At 44.6% G+C, this 21,239-nt stretch overlaps 1 protein-coding gene across 11 annotated transcripts in view; it reads right to left on the bottom strand.

Annotated features, from left to right (window-relative positions):
• Positions 1-21,239, bottom strand: part of RBFOX2 (RNA binding fox-1 homolog 2) — a 174,302-nt gene that overhangs the window by 52,400 nt on the left and 100,663 nt on the right. For all 11 annotated transcript variants that reach the window (XM_055711378.1, XM_055711374.1, XM_055711375.1 and 8 more), the window contains one exon: positions 9,274-9,498. In XM_055711378.1, the coding sequence (XP_055567353.1) occupies positions 9,274-9,498 (225 nt within the window). The remainder of the gene's footprint in view (positions 1-9,273; positions 9,499-21,239) is intronic.

The following is a 21,239-nucleotide window of genomic DNA, read 5'->3' on the forward strand; positions in this document are numbered from 1 at the left end:
CCAGCCTTTAGGCACCTTTAAGAATACATGCAGGCCTTAAAAATAAAGGTTTAAGAGTAAAATTGGTTGGTTTTATTCTGCTTTGGGGTTTGTTGTTGGTTGCTTTGGGGTTTTTTTAATCCCTCCCTGTTTTTTCATACACAGTTTATGTACCAAAGAAAAAAAAAAAACCTCAGGGGAGCTGCCCACACTGATGCCCCAGCCACTGATTGGACTTGCTAGACTGCTCTGCATCTCATTCAATACACAACAGTTCACAAATATTTGGAAAGCAGCACCTCTTCACAGATAATGTTGCCAGTTTAGTCTTAAGAGAGCTTCTGGCCAGAAATGTCTCTTGCGGACATGACCTTGAACTTGCACATTGCTTGCTCTTGTCTCAGTGCTTTAGAACCAAACAGTTAGTACTGGGATCTTGTCACGCTGAGTGAAGCGGTGGCAGCTTTCAATTTTATTTTAGTAGGGCTGCACCAGCAGCACAAAATATGTTTGATCTGGTCAATATAAATTAAGCTGTGGTAGTAAGAATGAAGATTCTTCCTTCATAGAGATACTGCCCTGCAAGTACCTCTACTTTCCAGAGCTGTGCAAGTCTCAGGAGAAGCCTAGCAGGAATAAACATTTTTATTTGGCTAAAACTCATCCATCCCTCAAACATCAAATTTTCATGAACCACCTCAGAAACCTCCATTTTATCGTATCTAAAAAGCTGCCTCCTCCTCTCCAAGCTCCCTTCTTCTCCTACCCTCACCCCTATGACAAAATGCATCTCCAAATGTACAGAGAGTGCACCCTAGGGGAAGAATCAATGCAGCTGGCTTGTGATTAAATCACACCATGCTATCTGGTAGTTTATTTTTATGACTCCATCAAAGTCCTTTGCTCCTCAGGGCAAATCTGTCCAAGAAGGACAAGACATAGGAGTAGCCTATCCATCACCACTGTACACAACACCTGTGAGTGCTGCAAAATAACTCCCTAAAATCATCAACACTTCTGCTAAAAGGGATCTCTACAATCCATTTTGGAGCCCTGCTAGTGCAATTTGTCACATACAATGTTTTCTATGGCTATGCATGGAATTGGCAAGCGAGCAAACACCCACGCACACAGGTGCAACCTCAAACATATACACTAGTGCATCTTCTGCAGTGTGAATGAGGAAAGGCACAGACTCTGAACAGTGATGACAAAAATGTTTTAGTCTTTAAATTCAAATATAGGTTGCACAGGACTGGATCTGCAGCTTCCACAGGGGCGGAAGCCAGGGAGGTCGTTTGCACTCCTCTCCCATCCATTCATTTGCAGGCAGAGGGCAGAACTCCTTTCTTACCAAGGGTGTGATGCATCATGTACAGTGGCCTGCTCAAAAACACTCACAGCTGTTTCTGCATATGGCAGACTGCTGCTGCCACACAGGAGTCATTTTGTAACACGTGAGATGTGTACAGTAAGACAAATGCTTCAAAGATGAGAAATAATAGAAGGAACATGGGATCTCAGTCCACTCTCACCCTTTTGACTACATAAGAGTCCCCAAATGCTTTTCAGGCTTTCACATACCCTTATTTTTCAGCAGTAGTTTAACATTAAATACCTTTTTTCTCTGGATACTGTAGCTCCCTCATTTCTATTGTCCATGGCCCTAAGGTAAGATTTGAACTTTCAGCTACTATAACATTAGCTCAATACATCTGTCTACTGCCACACATTCAGCTACAACATAAATGAAAGAAATAGTCTCCTCAGATCTTGCTTGCTTTTTTTTTTTTTTTCTCCTTTCCCCTGTTATAGTTATTCCTTGCCTTAATTCATTAGGAAAGAGATGAAAGGAAGGGCCTGGAGCCTGTTCTCAGGCAGCACATAATGGAGACTGGCAACAGTGCTACCCTGACCAAGCCAGATGATAAAAGCCTGCATTTCACCGAGTGCTCACTCTCCACCCTCAGTCCTTCCCCACACCAAGTTTCAGCTCCTTCCCTCTGGCCTCATGTCAACACTTCACAGCAAAAAGCCAGCCCTCTCCCTTTGCTACAGGCGGCAATTCAGCTCAGAAGGGAGCTAATACATGTTCCCTAGGACTTAATATTTGTCATCAGGCAACACAGAGACATGCTGCGGCAAAGATACCACGTTTAAGAAGCAGTATTGGATCCACCTCACCTCCTCAGCATAGTCTGCATAGCATATACTTATGCAGGAGATAATGTCATTCGTGCCTGCACATGCAAGCTTTGAGCTCTGTTCAAGGTCACTGAGAAATGCATCAGAGCTCAGGACACGTGCACTATGTGATTCACTTTTAACTATTTGCTGCCTGTGCCCCCATGCCGGGTCCTCCCTTACACCCACCAGCAGCAAGGAAACCCTAAGCAAGAAGTCAACTGCAAAGAGAAGCATGGATGTATACATGTGCATGTATGCATGTAAAAGGGGAGAAGGACAGCTGGTAACACAAGGGTGTTCTGAAGGGTCTGGGGACAGCTCTACAATCATCTTCCCACCTCCAGACTAGCCTCCTGTCCTAAAGCAGCTGGTGAACAAGTAAAGCTAAGGATTTCTCCTTGGAGGGAGGGAGACAGGGGCTCCAGTGCCACCTGAGCTCTAAGCAGGTCTCCATCTGTATGGCCAGACAGGATGGCCAGGCAGAGGGCTACCTTCCTGACGAGCCAAACACTAATGTGACAGGTCACCACAGAGACTATTAATACCCAGCACATTCTGTTTCCATCTCCCACTTGCTTCTAGAACTGGAACTGCTTCAGGTCCAAGTTATAGAAAAGCAAAAAACATCCCCCCATGTCCTCTCCTCCAGGAAGCAGTCAGTCCAGAATGTTGTGAATCATAATGAGGAGGTTAAGAGTCATAAATCATTGCAAACAAAATATTTACAAAATACAAACTGTAACCAATAACTATATTTAACAGGAGACTTGGGTGGCTTACAAAATGTGGGAGACAGACCACGCTCGCTCCACTGCTTCTAGACCAGTCTTGGTTTGGGAAAAAAAAAAAAAAAAAAAAAAAAAAGGGAAAGAAAAAGACCTTGTTTGTTGTCAATCAAGAGCTCGAGGAACTGTGTAGAGGCAAGGACTGAAAGCTATGACTGGCAGAAGGCAATCTTCCCACCACAAAGGAGAGTGCAGATGTGGGAAGATCTCTGCAACTTCTAGCGAAGAACCCAAGTCAAAACAGCCTGCCAACCACCAATGAACAGATATCCACTAAGCAGGTTCCACGGAAAAATGAATGAAGAGTTAGGCACTACACACAAAACCCCTCTCCTGCCCCACCAGAGTCTACCAGAGTAGGACTAAGATCCTACACATCCAAGAGTAAAGAGCACAGGAACCTCTGCTGCTTAACCAACATTTGTTTAGTAGACAGAAGACCACAGGGCTAATAATCACTTTTCAACAGTAGTAAATATAGTTTCAGAGCTCTATCCATACACTTATTTTTCAGAGATACCAGCAGTGTTATAGCAAAAAAAACCAACAAAAAAAACCACAAAACCAAAAACACAACCTGGGCTATACTACAGGCACAATTCACAATGTGTCCAAGCCCTTCATATGCCAAAAACCAGACAAAAAAAACCTGCTAAGGATGTACCAAATAACTTCTACTAGGGCTTTTAACTATTTTCAATATAGTCAGATTAATCTAGTGCGTATTTTTTCTGATTGCTGGTTACCAGTTTTCAGACATACTGAAGCTTAAGTCATTTTGTTCACTTTCCTCACTAAATGAGGATAGAACCACCTGAAGTCAGAACACAAACCAAACATATGAAAGCACATAGGAAGCTTTGCTACCTACCCTGCACAGCAAAGACATCTCTGATGTGTCAGGTAACGTTCTGCATGTAGCGATATTTATGATTGTTTTCCTGAGCAGTATTTTTTCACAGGATTCTTTGGTGGGTTTTTTACTTTTTTTTTCCCCCCCTTTTTTTCTTTCAATAAAGTGGTGAAATGAAGCCCCCTGAAGGGCCTGCTATTCTGGGCAAAACGTCAAACCCTTTGTGAGCAGTTCCAGCTCATTCCTCCAAATACAGGGATGCCCTGACATGGTGAAGGAGGCAGCAAGACTTCCCAATCTAGTGGTCACCCCTGGACTGCTCCATTGACAGTGGCAGAACAACAGCCACACAGTGACAAACAAATCCATCCAATACACTATCTTCTTTCTGACAGCAGCCAAATCTGTGGCATCTGTGGAAGAACATATGAACAGGGCAAATGTTCCATGATATTTCTCTAGCACAGCCTCCAGCAAACTTAGCCAGTTGATGTCTTGACTTCCACAGCATCCTGTGGACAAGAGTTCCAATGCTAAATTCCTCATTTTGTGGAAAAAAAACAAGAAACAAAAACTTTTTTTCCCCATACATGGCACCCAATTATTTCCCCGAGTGCATTCTAGTAAATGAAAATGGGAAAGTTCCCTATTTTATTTCCCATACCATTCAATATTCTATGTACTCATCATATGCCTTCATTCCTGTCAGGTCTTTTCTTAAGTGAAGATTTCATTTCTTCTCATAAAGAACCTGCTACATCCCTTTCATCACCACTATTAGCCTTCCCTGTGCTACTTCTGCGTATGTCTCAAAGGTTACAGCAGATCTAGAAGTACCACAGCTGTATACTCTAACATAATGACATTTGTTGATTTATTTCCTATTTCTCTTTCAAAATCATTTTTAAATCTGCCTCACTAGACAAGTCTGCAAGTGCTGACAATAATCTGCCTCATACTCAAAATCATAAAATAATCTGTTTCATACTCAAAGCAAATTCCTGATGTTAAATGTCAGTTTGCTACCTCAAGACAGCAATTTCCAGACTGAGGTGGCCAATCAGCGCTAGCTACTTACTTGAAACTAGCTCTTCCTTGTGTTTACCTGCTCAGCAGTATCAAAAGATAAGTGAGGATATTCATTAAACATGTTCCTCACCTGAAATACTTCACACGAACAATTGCTTTAATTACTGAAGTGATGAAAAATAATTACAGAGAAAAATTCTGCAATCTCAGACTATGCAAAAAATATCTAAGGGGAAGTCATCATTATAACGTCACCCATGTGTTACAAAAGTCAGTTGAGGAACCCTTGGTGCTGTTGGCTCCCTTCTTTCCAAACCCTCGCTGGATGTGTGGGGCACAGCCAGATTATCGAGCAGCTTCCCTACTCACTTCTGAACACAACACATAAGGGTTCCCCACCACAGAAGCATCTTCTTTAAGAAATCAGAAAGGCAATATCCCTTTGTGATATAGCAGATCAGCTGAATATGTTTCAGTACAGCTCATCCAGAGGCCAAGATACATGATGCTCTGTAATTAAATAATGCTTTATATTGGTTCATTGACAACATAACACCAAGGCGACAGCACCTGCCATTTTCACACAAAGTAATTTACATAAACTTATTCCTCTACTTCCATACCTCCAGCTGCATTCCATAATTTATACAGACACACAAATTCTTCCCTCTGACATTAACAAGAGAAACGAGTTGAATAATCAGCTCAGAGTATTAAGTTCATTGCATTTACTATCAAGCAAGCTTTTTTAGTTCAGCGGATGATTAATCTTCCCTCTGCAGGTAGAGTACCAGGAGATGCAGAGAACTGACAGTTGCTCTCTGCTTCTGGCCATGCACTCCATACGCTTACCTTGCAACAACAGCATTTGCTGGATCCTTCCAAGAGCTGCTCTAATTCATTAACCCAGCAAAAGAACTGGACAGCCTTCTGCCAGGTCAGTGAATTAAAGTAGCTCATGTTAAGGAATGCCAGAGCCAGTAAACAGGAGCGGGAGTTAGTGCTTGGAGCCAGAGCTCTCCTTTCTGACAGCAGTGAAATCTTCAGATCAGATCAGCTGCCAGAGGTATTGCAGCCTAATTAGCATCTCCACTTGCAGCTATCTGTGCTGGGTGTCTCCATTAGGGATAAGAGCACTAATGTAAACCAAGAAGGGGGAAGGGGAAAGAAACCAGGCGACCCAGCACCATAAAAAGTGAAATGCAGAGCGTCAACAGTTTAAGAGACAGGCTACAACAGGCAGACCAAGTAGGCCAAATATGGTCTGGTACCTCAGCCTATTTTTAATCCAGGTCTTTCAGCTGTGCTTTGGGACAGTATCAAAGAGAAAGGACAGATGCTTGGAGATGAAGGCTGGGAGACCCACATGCCAGGCAAGAAACAAAGCCCCGCAGATGAGACTTGATCCGAAAATAAAAGATTCCAAAATATTAAGCTCTTTGTATTACACCACCTATTGTGCCAATTTCTTTTCCATGCCCTTGCTTTGAGAGCTTTGAATGCTTTCCACTACACTCAGACTTCTAGAACCAAGCTCATCCTTAGCTGATGACACCAACTAGTCATTCCCCTTTGCTCAGGGCTTTTAGACTGCATAGGAAGGCATGGACTTTGACTTCAGGTTTTGGGTTTTTTTTTGTTTTGTTTTGGTTGTTTGTTTTTTTTTACTTAAGTTCACTGCTGATGTTTGACCTCAGGCTTCCAGACCAATGTCTACAAACACAGACACCACCATTAATCCCAAATCATTCAATCTGACTTGTCTACCACAATCTGCCAAGTTTTTATGAAAAGATGCTCCCACTCAATGTGTTAGGGACCCTGTATTAGACCCCATTACATTGCTGCATAACATCTTTCTTACCAACCAGATAACCAGATTCTCTGTTACTTCTGCAGTTATCCTAAAGGCTACCAGCCTAAGCACACCTTTCATACCTCTCTCTATCCTCCCAACTGGACCAAGAACAAGCCTTGTTCTTAAAAGCAAGGAGAGACCTTATCCGTCTGACTGAAGGAATTCCTGAACCATCCCACAGGAGCACAGGCTTCGAGTCAGCAGCTAAAAAATCCACCGGCTGTTCGGTCTGGAGTATCACCTTCACACACGTGATGGCAGCTGCACTTGTCAGTCACATAATGGGAGGGAAGGATCATACATCACCTGCGACAACTTTTTGCTCTATTAAAGTTGTTTGAGCAAGACAACAAAACAGTGAAAGGAAAAGATGCCTTAAAGCGTAGCAGTCTAGTCCACATGGACTGAACATGTGTATCAAACAAGCAACACCAGCGTGTGATGGACAAGATGCTTGACATTTCACCTTGAACAACTACAGCTAATAACAGACCCATTCTGCTGTATTTTAATAGCATGCTTGAGCCCGAGTAACTACTGAGTCTTCTTCCTTCCCCTAGTTCCTACACCATTAATCAGTACACTGAGAAGAAAAAAAAGTTACAAGCAATTACATCCCAAGGCAGCCCACAGAATCAAAATAACTTCATACAGAAGAAGTCCTAGACAGAAAGACAAAGGGAGTCAGAAAATCCAAGACCTGCGCCTGTGAAAGTCTGGCATGTGAAAGGCCCTTGGCCGAGGTGCCTTCCCCCTCCCCCTGGATTTCTTCATGTGCCACCATCTGGATGCTCTGGGTTTGATCATCCCAACCATAGCAGCAGCAGCAACTTGCTCATCTGCGCCCTTACCCTCTCCCAGCAAGCTGCGGTCTGCAAAGCCTGACTCTGCACGCTCAGCTCGCACATCTTTAACCATGTCAAATGGTCAGGCCAGACATGCCCACCTGTTCCCAACAGCCAGTACAAGCCTTAGGTGTTATCCAGCCTGTTTCTCAGATAACCCCTGCCAGTCAGGCTCCCTCTGCAGCTTCCTGGCAACACTGCTGCCTCCCAGCAGTCTCCCAGCAACGCTCCCTCCAGCACAGATGGGCTCCCAGTCCCTCCCCACAAGCTAGCCAGCCTCCTCGCAAGCTGTGGGCTCCAAGGAGCCAGCATTAGTTGACAAAACACAGAGCCTGGCCCTGCAGCACCACAGGGATGGCTCCTAATATGGAAGAAGAGCAGGAGGGCTGGCAAAAGTTTACATCCAAGGTCAAGGCTTACATCGGTTCCATTAAAAAGGAACACTCTTAAGCTCTGGGCAAGGATGGAAACAGCTAAAATACACGGGGAAAATCACTGCCCTGTTTTATTTCCCATTTCCAGCTTTCCCAACAAACCAACAGTTCTCAAGATAGCTGTTTGCTGGAGATGGGCAACCCAGATCTTATGGGTTGGAACGACACTGGACGATCTTGCACTAAAATGACAACTTGCATTTCGGCACACCGCACCAGCTGTAAGTTTTATTCCCAGCCTGATCTCCTCATCTACATTTGTGTTTGCCAAGTAAGGCACCTGAAGTTCCTTTTACAGACTTATTAATGTACTTTACAGGATCTGTAGTCTTTTTCTTCTTCAAGATGCTGAAGTTGTGGTGCTCCCAACATGAACTCAAAGATACCTTACGAAAGTCATAACCGGTGGTGTCAACCATGCAGCCACTGCCCACTGCAGAAAAAGCAGAGGCACACACTGGGAACCATACACACTCAAGCTGGCACTATCAGTTCTTCCAATCGTTGGCAGTGAATTCAGTCAGTACTTAGAGGGGGGGAAAAATAATCTCTATGAGCCAAACGCCCAACTACAAGTAAAACTGAAAGCATTAACAGATTAAATCCGCCCCTGAGCAACGAAGGCTCTCACCATAAGGCTCTTTATTAGGAAGTTAAGTCTTAACAAGTGGCTTAAGGGGTGGATAAAGCTTTTCCTGGGATAATCTGCCAGCATGTTGCCCAGTGCCAATCCCAGGCCATAAGAAGAAGAAAGTAAAAAAATATAAGAAGGTAAAAATCTTTGTTTGGCAAATGGATGTCCAGTAGTTGACAGGTTCTCTCCTATCTTTGCCCCACGATGCTCCCTACCATATTTAGAAAGTCAAAGAAAAGTATTTTTCTACTCTGCTAGCTTCCTGAAAACAAAACCACATTGAGATTACACCTACAATGCATGCACTCACCTTAATCCTTTGCACTGTCAACCTTCTAGAATTTGTCTCCATCACATTCATTTGAACTGTCCACCAATTAACACAAAGTAATTAACACTTTTGTAAAGAACTGCCCTGGGACAATGCCACCACGATCCCAAGTGCTACTGCTCTTTGCAGACACCAATACATGAGGGGAACAAGCACAAGGGGAAAGACAGGAACCTAGTAACAGAAGGTCAAAAGCTACTATTTGCTTATAATTCTTTCCTTTTCAAGTCCACTGCAGATTTGCTGCATACTTAAGAAACAGACAGCAATCTAATCGATGGCTGCTTTTCCCCAAAGCACTTTGCTGCTCTTCTGGCTCTGCACCCTTTTGCACTTACTGCAAGAGATCCGTTCTGCGTGCTGGCCGTGTTCGTGCTCTGCTCTCCATGCGGTTGCGTGCTTCCGTAGAGCGTCAGATTGTGCTCGCTGGTCTGGCCTGCATAGTCCTGAGTGTGTGGCACCCCATACTCTGTGGGAATCCCGTTCTGTGGGGGTGGCGGAAATGGGATTGTGGTGAATGGCTGCACCATTGCATCAGGAGTTGCTGCTGGCTCCTGGTTACCCTAAAGAAAACAAAAAGGAGAAGACAGCTTTATACTACAGAAGACAGATCAAAACATCGGCCTGAGAAATGATATACAAGCACACACGTGTTCATGTGAAAATCCCACCCACCACCACCATAATACTGCACAGTCTTCTATTCTCTTTGCTATCAAGAGGAGCATGCCTCACTCCTCTGAGCCATGACACTGTTTTCTTCATCTTTTTTGGGCAACATTCTGACTACCAGATGGTATACAGAGAATGAATTATGAGGCTTGCAAACTGCATACCCCTGTAATTGCACACAAGGCTTTACGCACAGTAAGGCATTATTTTAGAAGGCAGAAGAGGCACTGAAACATTAGAACGGAGAAGGAACCAAAGGTAGAAGAGCAGGGTTCTTTAATATCCCTTAAAGTATCATATCTGGGTCTACCTCTTCCAGCCTGACCCTCACGGCTCTGCACACAAGCACACACGTTGTTGGTTCAGAGCGCACTTCTCTGCTGTGTTAGAAGTAACAGAAAAGAAGTACGCTTTTTAAAACCCACCTGTGCAGCAGCCCCCTCCCGTGCTCTGGCAGCACTGTGTACAGAGCATGGGTGCAGGCATCAGTTGCTGGAATATCCCAATTGCTTCTTTCTAGCTGTACAGAAGGCACCGAGGAGCTGTGAGGAACCGAGCTGAGACCACAAGCCTGGAGCACACTCACTCTCTCCCAGTCTTGAGCATCACTACCATCACACAAGGCATTAATTACCCACTCCCCCCCTAAGCTTAGGGCATCCCACAGGACCTCAGTGCTAGGACAGTGGACATTTTAGCAGTTTTTAGCACTGCCTTAGATGTAGTTGACACCAACCAGATGACTCAGAAACAGGCAGCTGGCTAGGCAAAAGGTATCCCCAAAAGATAATAAAAATGCTACCCCACCATGTCTGAAAACCACCAGAAGCAAACACAAAAGGATGCAGACCTGCCTGGATCTCACCAAGGGGGAAGCAGGGAGCTGCATTCAGCCACCTGGGGCAAAGGAGAACAGCCTTGACATTGAAGCCCAACCCTGGGAAGACCAGGCTGCTGCACTGCTCCTACTGCTTCCACCACCGCAGCAGAAAAAAAAAAATCCACAGAAAAGATTTATGATAGGAGGGCTGTTTGATTTATGTGTGTGTCAACAGACTAATCCTGATTTTAAATTTTGGCTGCTGTTCCAGCCCTGGGTCCTCCCCCACAAAGCCTGGGGGTGCTCGAGCCTGTTCTGACACCAGCATGCTTAAATCAATGGAGTCAAAGTGAAGCAGACCTTATCCCGCGGATAGGAAAGGCACAGTGGGAATTATCAAGTAGCCTTTCAGCAGAGAGTGTGCAGGGGCTGACGGACCTCCAGTGAAGCTGGACAAACCTTTCAGTCCCTTTATCAGCCTACCTGCAGCGTTCCCTTCTGGGCGAAGGAAACAATGATAAACGCAGTGCACCTCCAGCCAGCACCAGGTCATTCAGACACTGGCTGAATCCCAAATCTGCTCTGACATTGGGTCTAGCTGGTCTGCCTCCCCTGGGGCCACGTGGCCACATGCTCCCGCAGCTGGGGAGAAGGAGAGGGAAGGGCATTCAATACCACTTAGCGGAGCTGAACTGCAGCCTTGGCCCGTGCTGAACGATGGACAGTTTCATTAACTAAAATCCAGCCACTGCAAAGCCTTGCTGCCTGCAGAAACACAAAACTCCGCGCCTTTATCTGAGAAAGAAAACCAGGCAAGCATGCCAGCCACAGCCAGTGCTCGGTTCCTCGCTCGCACTCCCCCAAGCAGCTGCAGCCCCGCATCGCATGCCAGCAAGCTCTGCGGAGGTTTCTCACACACAGCACATTTTCTGAAATCTGGGGGGTGGGGTCGAGTCCCCCCAAAAAGGAGGGAAGCTCCAGCAGTCTTCCATTTCTGCTCACTCATTGCCATTCTCAGCTTCAAAGCAAGGAGCTTCTGACTCAACCTAAGCCATCATCAAGATCTGCAGGGTGATTTTCACAAATGGGAGGGAGGAGAGGCTGAATGATGGCTATCCCACCGCAAACCAGGTATCAGCAGCCCCGTTGCTCACGTACTGTGATTATTTATCCTGTCACAACAGCTCCACTCTGTCCACTTACTGCCTCCTTTTCAAGCTCTTTTGCTTACAATATTTCAATATATCCAATTGTCTATGTGTTTCCATACAGGCCACATTGTCTGCCCCTTCCTTCTGTTTAAAATAGGAGCTAAAATGAAACTTACTTATTTTTAAGTTTCAAAAATTGGTAGGGTAATGCCAAGAAAGATACAGTAGCAGAAACTATTTCCAGTTTTCTCAGAACAAGCTAGATTTATAAGCTGGTAGTACCCAGGATAGGAGGAAGAGAATGCTAATTAGCTACAAACAAAACCTATTCTGCCATCCTCTCAACAGAGCAGGGCTGCTCCCCAAAGGACACACTCCAGTGTTTTGTTTAATCTCTCTTAGACTACTTAAAATGCTAGCCCACAAACCTTATATAATGTTATTTCCAATATTTTCACCCCTCAGTTAATACTGTTCCTTCCAGTTTAAATGCATTTCAACCTTTTAAATATTTTCTCTCCCTTCTTCAATTATCTACAAATGTTTGAAAGATGAAAAATGTTCTCTCTTCTGTTGCTTGTGGCATTTTGATAATACATACTTATTTTGAGCTTAATCACACCTTGCAAGCCAAAATAACCCGGTAACTTTATTACTTCTGGGATTTCTCGGGCAGAATGAAATGCTGTTAATACCACTGTCATACACACACATCCCCCAATCACACTAACAGGCAAAACCCGTATCTTTTGTTACAAATGTATCCTTACTTTAATGCCTCAGGTTATCTGTAGATCTATCACCATTATGCTTGTCCAGGTTTCATCGTCTCATGGATTATCTATATCAAATTATTTTTCTCTTGATATCATTATGTACAAGTTTCCCATTTGACTTTTTTTTTGTAATTTTAATTTCCTTTGATGCTTTAGAATTACTTTTTTTCCTGTTTCCACTAGTGTCTACAGAAAAGGACTCCCGATGAGATCTCTGCAGGTTTCACGACTTATTGATAGCCTCCAAACCCAGAGGAGATTCTACTACTTCTGTTATTCTACCAAATTTCAACATTTACACAACACTTCATATTTGCAAGAACTAACAGAGCAAAAAAACCCCAAAATCCATTTATCTTCAAACATTGAACCTGAACTCCTTTCCCTACTTCTAACCCACCAGGGAAAATCTGCAGAGGCACTGCTTTTCCCACTTCTCAGGAAGGTACAAAAAGCATGGAGAAACTCCCAAACTTCCTGGTGAAGGTACATACGTAGGAAGAAAGACTCAGCTGAAAGTATTTGCTACCCAATCTTGACAACATACCTCACAGCACTGCTAGTCCTGTCTGTTTTAGCTCAATAAGTTACCTTAAACATTTACACAAATGCAACAACAGAGATGGGTATGTCCAAGAGTGGTCACCATCCCCAAACACACACAAGGAAACCATAACAGGACCAGGAAAGCCCAGCTGCAGCTCCCCACAAAAACTACTGCTGTCTTTGACTTGTGTGATGGCATGAAATAAATCTTCAGCGTCTGTCTGCTCCTGAACATTGGTTATCTCAGCCACAATGCATCGTAGCTGGCCGTCTCCAGGAGAGGAGCTTGAGGGACATTTGGCTGCAGGAATAATTTCAGTAGTTCAAGGTTAGCCAGTTCCCTCTGTGAATTTGTGCTGCCATGCATCAACCACACTAGCTGCCATCCCATGCTCACCAAACTGGGAAAGATTCATCAGCACCCAAGCCCTCAGGGCACAACAGGGATGCTGGATACTGTCTGGGCACCCCTTTCAGCCCCCTATTCTCAGCCCTACAAGGGTCCAGTCATGTCCTTGCAGGTGCCAACTTTCTTAAGTCAGGGTTCTGCCTACACAGCTCAGTTCCAACACATCCCACATTTTGTTTAAAAAACAAAGTAGCTAAACCAGTGAAAAATCCCTAATGGGGGCACATTTCTAAGAGTTTACGCAGCTGTAACTTAATTAACAAACTTCATAGCTCCAAGCTAAGCGAAGCAACAGTAAGTAACTGCATGTAGCAGTACCTTGTAGAAGGGTGGGAGCTGGGGACAGTGTCCCAGTGAGGGGGCAACGTGGTCCAGCAAATGCAACACAGGATGAATTCTTTCAGCAGACAGCAGGTGGTGATCCAAGATCACAGCGCTGGAGCACCAAGAGTGAACACCAGAAATGCGCATAAAAGCCTCCTACTTCCAAAGATCAGTCTATTTTGTGAAGGGCTGGTTTTGTTTTGCTCATTAAGAGCAATGGGTATAATTATAGTGATATGAAAGGAGCCTTACAGCAGTGCAGCTCCTGTATTGGTATGCCATAATATGCACAGATATTGAAGCATAACCAACCAAATAAAAATTATAATCCTAGTAAAGCTAAACTGGTACGACTTCTGTATAGACATTTCCATGCAAACTGCCACGAGGGAAACTGTCTGTGCTGTCCATAACTCTACGGCAAATCGTAAGCATGAGAGAAAAGCGCAGAGAAACGCTACAGCATGTAAATATCAAATAATCTCTTAAATATACCTTTTCAACTCCGGTAACCCCTGTATCAGTGGGACAGAGGTAAGTACATGACTATTAGTGGAATGGGGTTTCTAATAGATATGCCTTCACTGGGCTGATTTTATGAAACCTTGAAGCAACTGACTTGCAGCTAACAGAGGCAATTAACTTGTGAAGACCAGTGTGTTCCAGGCTATAACTGTTTGCTCTCTGCACTAACCTAATCCCTTTTGTAAACAGCAAAAATGTTTGTAGCTCAGATCTGAAGAGCCTGGTGTGACCATTCGACCATTCAACCTAGAGCCACTGCCTGCCCTCAGCTCTTCACATGAAAGGAATCCTTGTGAGTGAGGGGGATGTGGGGACCACGCCATCCCTCCTCCGATCCAGGTCACAGCCTCCTGTAAGGGAGGGCAAGGTGACACGCAGCTCTAGCAGAAGAGGCCAAACACCGCTCCCCCGACTGTACACAGACAAGAGAGAAAGGACCTACCATACAACTCTGCTGCCCAGGAGCAAGAGTAAGGAACAGGGGCTGGGTTGGGATTTTTTCCTCCCTTCTCACAGCTGAACAATAAGGGTGGTGTAGCAGGCTCCCCTTCCCAGCCCCTGCCACACAGGCTCCCCTCCCAGGGCTCCTCCAGCAGAGCCCCGGTGGGACCTGCCCTCTTGGCTGCAGCTCCAGTGGGGCTCTGGCCAGAGCTGCCACCATCACACCTCCAGCTGCGCACTCCTGCCCTCTCTCCCCTGCCAGCCATGATGCTCCATCTGCCTCCCACTGAGCCCTTTCAGCACATATCCTGGGCAGGAGTGGGGGGAAAAGACTCACTTTTTATTGTCAGGTTAGTTTTGCTCTCAGTTAAGAGTGCTGAAACGACTTGGCAAGGAGTTGGAGGAGAACCACAGCCAGAAAGGAGACAGGGTGGAGAAGCTGGGAAGGGAAGGGCCATGGGCACCAGCACTTGGATAGGCTCAGGCTGCCGGGGAGCCACAGCCTCTGACATGCATTAATCCTCCCTGCAGGGAATCCCACAATTTGCCCACTGATAACAAACATATTGGGAAGCAGTTTCTTCACAAAAGGGGGTGGATACAAAGCAACACAAGGGATGCTCCAAGACCCACTAGGAACTTGAGCATTATCCCTTTCAGAAAGTGACAGGCCCTGGGACATTAGACCAGACATAAACCCCAACCTACACTGGTAGGTCTTACAGCATGTGGAACCTAAGCCTTGATTTTAAAAATTGTGCTTCTGATCTTTAGGGTCATGAAGATACACAAACACAAGGCAAACTGACATATGGAATGATGAAGTGATGGCTTCCAACCCCCCAGTCATTCCAAAACAGTGACTTGGCCATACAAACGCTCCAAGTGCCTGTGAACATTGTATAAACTCTTCGTCCCAAAATGCACTAACAAGACACTCTTAGTCATGACCATTTCATTACAGATTAGTTTCCAAATGGGAAGAGTGGGTGAAATGCCTAGGGAAAGGAAACTTGGAGGTGAAAAGGATACATATAAAGGACATAACCGTCTCATATTCTTCATCTTTGTACAAACCTGTTCCTGGATTCAGAACAGTATATGACCCTAACCTGACACCCACAGTCCACACTACAAAGGCATTTCTGTTACTCCAGAGAGCAAGACTGGCATGTCTGTCTGGTGACACAGACTACTAAAATCAACACACTTTTTCTTGATGTGGGTTGATCATAAAAGCACCTTGAAGAGGATCACTGTAATAAGAGGGTTTGTATTTCATCTGCACATCTGGAGCCTGACCTTCATTTGCTCTATGACATACTGGGTTAACAGAAAAGGATGCTGGATTTTGACTCTACTACCATGGGTACAAGAGCAATTCCTCCCGAATCCTCCCAAAAGCGGTGCTCTTACTTATAGATAGCTCTGCAAAAGTTTGGCAGAGTGAGTTCTATGCTAGTTTTGTTAAAACAGAGGAAAGTTTATATCTATGCATTCTTTTTTTGAATTTAGATGTAATCATTTTAGGAAATGCTTTTTGCATTGGGCTAACATAAGCCTAAATAAGCTAATCTTCCACGAGGAAAAAAAAAAACCCACCCAATGCCTGCACTCAAGTTTGCACCTAGCTAACCATTTAAAGGCATGTTTTCTTCAACTTCCTGGTGCAAGTTTGCACTAGATTATCTAATCTTGCCCTTCCTTCTCCTAGATATGTAAAGCAAGGGAAGAACAAGTTATCTTCCAATATACACTCTATCATTCCAGGCCACCAAAAACTGTTCTGTAAAATGAAACAGCTGCCCCCTTTTTTTAAAAAAAATATGCATTTAAGAACTTCATGAAGAAGTTCAAGCCCCTCTTTTATAGGAAAGGATGAAAAAAATTATAGTCTTATCTTACCCTTATACACAGGAAGCACTCACTCATCTCCGTGCTCTTTTTCTCCAGTAATGGTCAACTTTTGCTCTACCCCAATACACAAACACAGGCTCTTGGTGCTAAATACGTACATGCTTAATTAACAACCCCCTGGGCAACCTGCGAAGAGGCTTCCTATAACCAAAGCATTCAAGAGTTACGCAACACTAATAAGGCCCAGAGCCACATCTACTTACCAGCCTGAAACATACCTTTCAGATTTAAAAACCACCACTGATTTTCTGCTCCTGAAATCTACATTATTCCCCGTTCCAAAAAAAAAAATAATAAAATAGTTAAACGTTACTGGCATGAAGGTGTCTCAACAAACGCTTTCAATCAATTCACGCTCTCTGGGGTTGATTAGAAAGAGAGAATTGTGCTTCAAGACACGACATTGAGATCTCAACATCTGTTTCCATTCCATATTAGGAATGAAACTACCTCCAAGAATTATTGGGGAGAAGGGGGGTGGGGTGGGGGTATGGAACAAAGGAAAAAGTCACCACGATGGATACATCCTCAGCAGCAAAGCCAGCAAGTAAAAGAAAGGCTCAGATTCAATTTTTTGTTCCAGATCAGTCCTTTAGCATCTACCCTGTGTTCTTCCCACCTCTGCAATATTCCAAGTACTTTCCATTTCACATTCATAGTCAAACATTCTTGGGAAAAAAGATTTCCATAAGGTGACTAGCTTTCAACAAATCAGTATGAAAATAAAGTCTCAAAATACTATGAAATCTAGTCATACGTTAATCCAGCAGGCACCCGGAGCGGCAGAAGCATCTCCCACACCAGTGAGATTACTGCCAGGCAATAAGGGTTAAGTTCCTTTTGGACCTGAATTCAAATGAATCACAGCTAAGAAACAGTGTGCTGCAGATGTGTCACATATGTTTAATCTAAGCTAACTGCAATTAGCTTTTCAGATTAGCAAACCAATCACACAGTTGCGCGATTGCAGATCCTCACACGGGAAGGCAGCAGGAACCAGAGGCAGATGGTGGGGAAGGAGTGTAGTTAACTGCTCTTTCAGGGGTTGCATCAGGCACATCAGGGTGCTCACAGACTAAAGTGGCACAGAGGACCTGCCTGTGTTGGTTTTCTGCCTTACTCCTGACCAGGAACCAGTGGTTCCTGGTGGTGCTCAGTAAAAGGAGGGCTACGGAACATGGAAATATAACAGGGAAGAAAATCCTACCTGGTCCCATGGTAACTCCTGATCAGGCTTGTCAGGGTAGTGTCATAGCTACTGTCACCTCAGCTAATCCTGCAATCAGATTGCTCACTCCAGACAGCTTTGTTTCAAGAAAGACAGGAGCTCTCCACTAACAAGTATTCTAAAAGCACGTATCTCCTTCTCCAACCCCAGTCAGGTACCTGAGCTGGACTGATAAGCAATTCTTCTTCCCATGTCCCTGCTCTGCAAATGGACTACCACCCTGTATCTCCAAGTACATCACCAAATCTCAGTGAAGTGTCAAGAGTTACTCCTGCAGCCTCAAGAATTCGAACTGCCTTCCTGAATGTTTAAATCCACATGAAGCTCATTCAGCCCCTTAGGAAGATTTGTATCTACTTTAGTCACAGGAATTTTTCAAAGCCCTTAACTATGTGATGCAGCTATCTGTAATAGACTCTTCCAGATCTCTCAATATATCCAGTGCTCTTCTAGGAAGGAATCTGAAGATCACTTTTGGCATCAGGCTTCCCTGTCCCCTTCTCCCCTGCTGTGAGGGCAATGAGCTGAAGGCACTATGAAGCTGTGCAGAGGGGCTGCTCTGAGCTGACTTGGCTCCTGGAGGATGGACAACGCTCAAAGCCCCGTCAGGCAGCTTTGCTCATACAGCACTTACAGGCCCCTTCAATTCCTTTTGCAGTGGCCAGCAGGCAAGTCCTGTCGCCTGCCTGCACTAATTCCAGCACCTCACCAGGAAAAAGCAGCAGCCCTGCCAACGCAGGAGGAGGAGGAAGGGAGAAAGTGCCGGGAAGGGGAGAGCACATCTGGAATCAATTGGAGCGCGCTGAATGCCTCGGAAATAACTGCAGAGCTGGCAGAAAACATAGCAAGGAGCTGTGCATTCAGACGTGACTATGGAGCAAAGGTAGGGGATAAGACACATACAGCATACTTAAACACAAAACCAGAGCTCCTCTTGGGACTTTTTTTTTTCTTTTTAATGCAAGCAGCTAAACGTCTCAACCCATCACATTTTCACTAGCACTGGCCTATCATAGGTACAGTCAGAATGCAGTAAGAAGATAGGGGATGAGATGCACGCAGCCCCAGCCGAGGCAAACAGAACTCATCTGTGACTTGAGCACCAGGACTCAGTAACACAGCAGCAATATTATATCAAGCTGCTCTCAGGGTACGGGGCGGAGGAAATCTGTGACTGACTTGGCACACACTTGAGAACAGAAATTTGACGGTTTAAAAACACAGATTTCTTCCCACAGTTACTTTCCATTCCAGCAATGCATTTTCCATTCTCCTATCTCCTGCTACTCATCTGTTCCAAGAGGAGTTTTCCATTTGCAAGGAAGCCTCCACTATGTGTCCTGGAAAGCAGAGGTTCTGGAAAGGAGCAGAGGGGTCATGGAGAAGCAACTCACCAGTGCAGCGGCCCGGTACAAAAAAAGAGAGTGACTTACCACTGTTTGGATATATATTATCAACAAGTAGAATGTGGGAAGCATTGCTATTTTGGTACACGTCCTCAACCAGATGAAAAACAAGACACATGCTTCCACATACAAATTTTAAAAAGGGAATTAAACTCAAAAGGGACCACAAAAGAACCACAAAAATGACCACATGACTGGAAAAAGCCATAGAGCTGTACACTGAAAGACCCAACCCATTTTGCTTATAATTTAAAAAAAAAAAAATTAAGTTTGTGAAAGTGTATTTGGGGGGGGGGGGGGGGGGGAGGGGGAAAGTAGGCACTAATAATATTTAATGTAATGAAAAAAAGCAAGCATCAAGAAAACCAGTCTGTTAAATTCAGCTCTGGTAAAAGACACCATTTTATTTTGTTTACTGATTTCTAAATGACAGTCATTAAGTCAGCTGGTGAGGAGGACTCAATCCTTTCCATCTCTTCATGCCTTTGTGCAGCAAACATTATGTCATCCAAAACAGAGGTACCTGAGTGAGACATAATGGCCTACAACACACATATGGCCAAAGAGACAATCCAATGCCAGATCTATAGGACAATATTCTGAAAAGCTAGGAAGAGCTGGTGAAAGTTGATGCATATAAATTAAAGCAGATTAAACTAAGCAGCAGACACATTTATAAGAAAAGTGACTTCACCTTATGGAAAGGTACAAGCTACTGAAAAGCATAGGTGCAGTTTCGTGTACAACCTAATATGATAAACTACCAGCTGGCCTCAGAAGCAGTGGCTCTGCTTCCCTCCCCGGCTGTTGTGAGATCTAGTCATGCCACGGCCATAGCCAGAAAATTAATTGAAACAATAGTCGTCTGTTTGGTCATAAACTGAACTGTCTCGGTTTATATCTGCCTAAGCACGATGCCCAAAGCGGTGAGGAGGCTGAACGTATGGCCAGGGCAGAGAGATGAGGGGGACTATTCTTCTCACAGCAGCCCATAGTTACGCTACATTAAGCACAACTTGAAAAGGCACCTGAAAGCCACTTCATCCCAGAACAAGAGGCTACATGGACATTTAGCATATGTTATTGCCACTACCTACTTTGCTTACACCTAACTTTTACAGTGTCCCCATGTAAGCCAGCATAAAGCTGGTTTATACAAAATGAATTTGTCAAGTCTCTCAGGAAAGATTTCCCCTTTGTTGCAAAATCCTTTCAAAGCCACTTTCCCCCAAGCCTTCTGGCTAACCTAGGTTTACCAAATTCCTGCTGTAACCATGAACCAGCATAGACTTCTCCCCTACACAAGCCACCTACATGGCTAAGAGGTGAAGCTCATGGTCAGCAGCACCTCTGACCGCCTTTCAAATGGCTCCTGCAGCCCCTGTGCTCAGCAGCATTTCTGGAAGCATGCTGTTCTCCCTTGTCACCACTGCATCAACACCTTGGTCACATAAACCATGTGTGGGTTTAACAGCAGTGATATAGCAAATATTCACATTAAATTACTGCATATTACTGGTAGTCCCACTTTAAACTGCTCTCTTTTACTGAGGCTAAATTGATAAACCTTAAAAGCATCTCATTTTGGTGGCATGTCTGTCAGCACCTGCAGCTCCATTAATATGTTACTGCATGAGCTCCTGTGAAATTTACCCCTCCATAATTCCCAGCAGATCTCCACCTTCCACAGACAAGTGCATTAAAGGTCTCCCCCACCAGCCTCGCTGTTGTCTGCTCACACCTACAAGAGAACAGGCTATGCAAAACTTAAAACCGTTTCAGCCAGTCGGTCTCCCCTTCTGTACATCCCCTTTCACGCAAACAGTGTCAGGCTAAACAAAGCCACTTGCTCCAGGATACAGGCCTAGGAAAAAAGCTTTAGCATCTGGCAACGAAGAGCAGCACCGCAGTGTACGAGCCTGAGAGCAAACACAAGTCTCTGGCACTAAGAGGAAACACCAAGACATACGCCTGACTGCTCCTGTCAATCTTGCAGTGGGGGAATGCCCGATTGTTTGGTTTGTGGGTGGTGGGTTTTTGTAATATATTTTTATCATATTACTGAAAGGAAATGCCAGGGACTGCTGCA

The sequence above is a fragment of the Falco cherrug genome, chromosome 5 (genome assembly GCF_023634085.1).
Source record: "Falco cherrug isolate bFalChe1 chromosome 5, bFalChe1.pri, whole genome shotgun sequence".
Taxonomy (NCBI): domain Eukaryota; kingdom Metazoa; phylum Chordata; class Aves; order Falconiformes; family Falconidae; genus Falco; species Falco cherrug.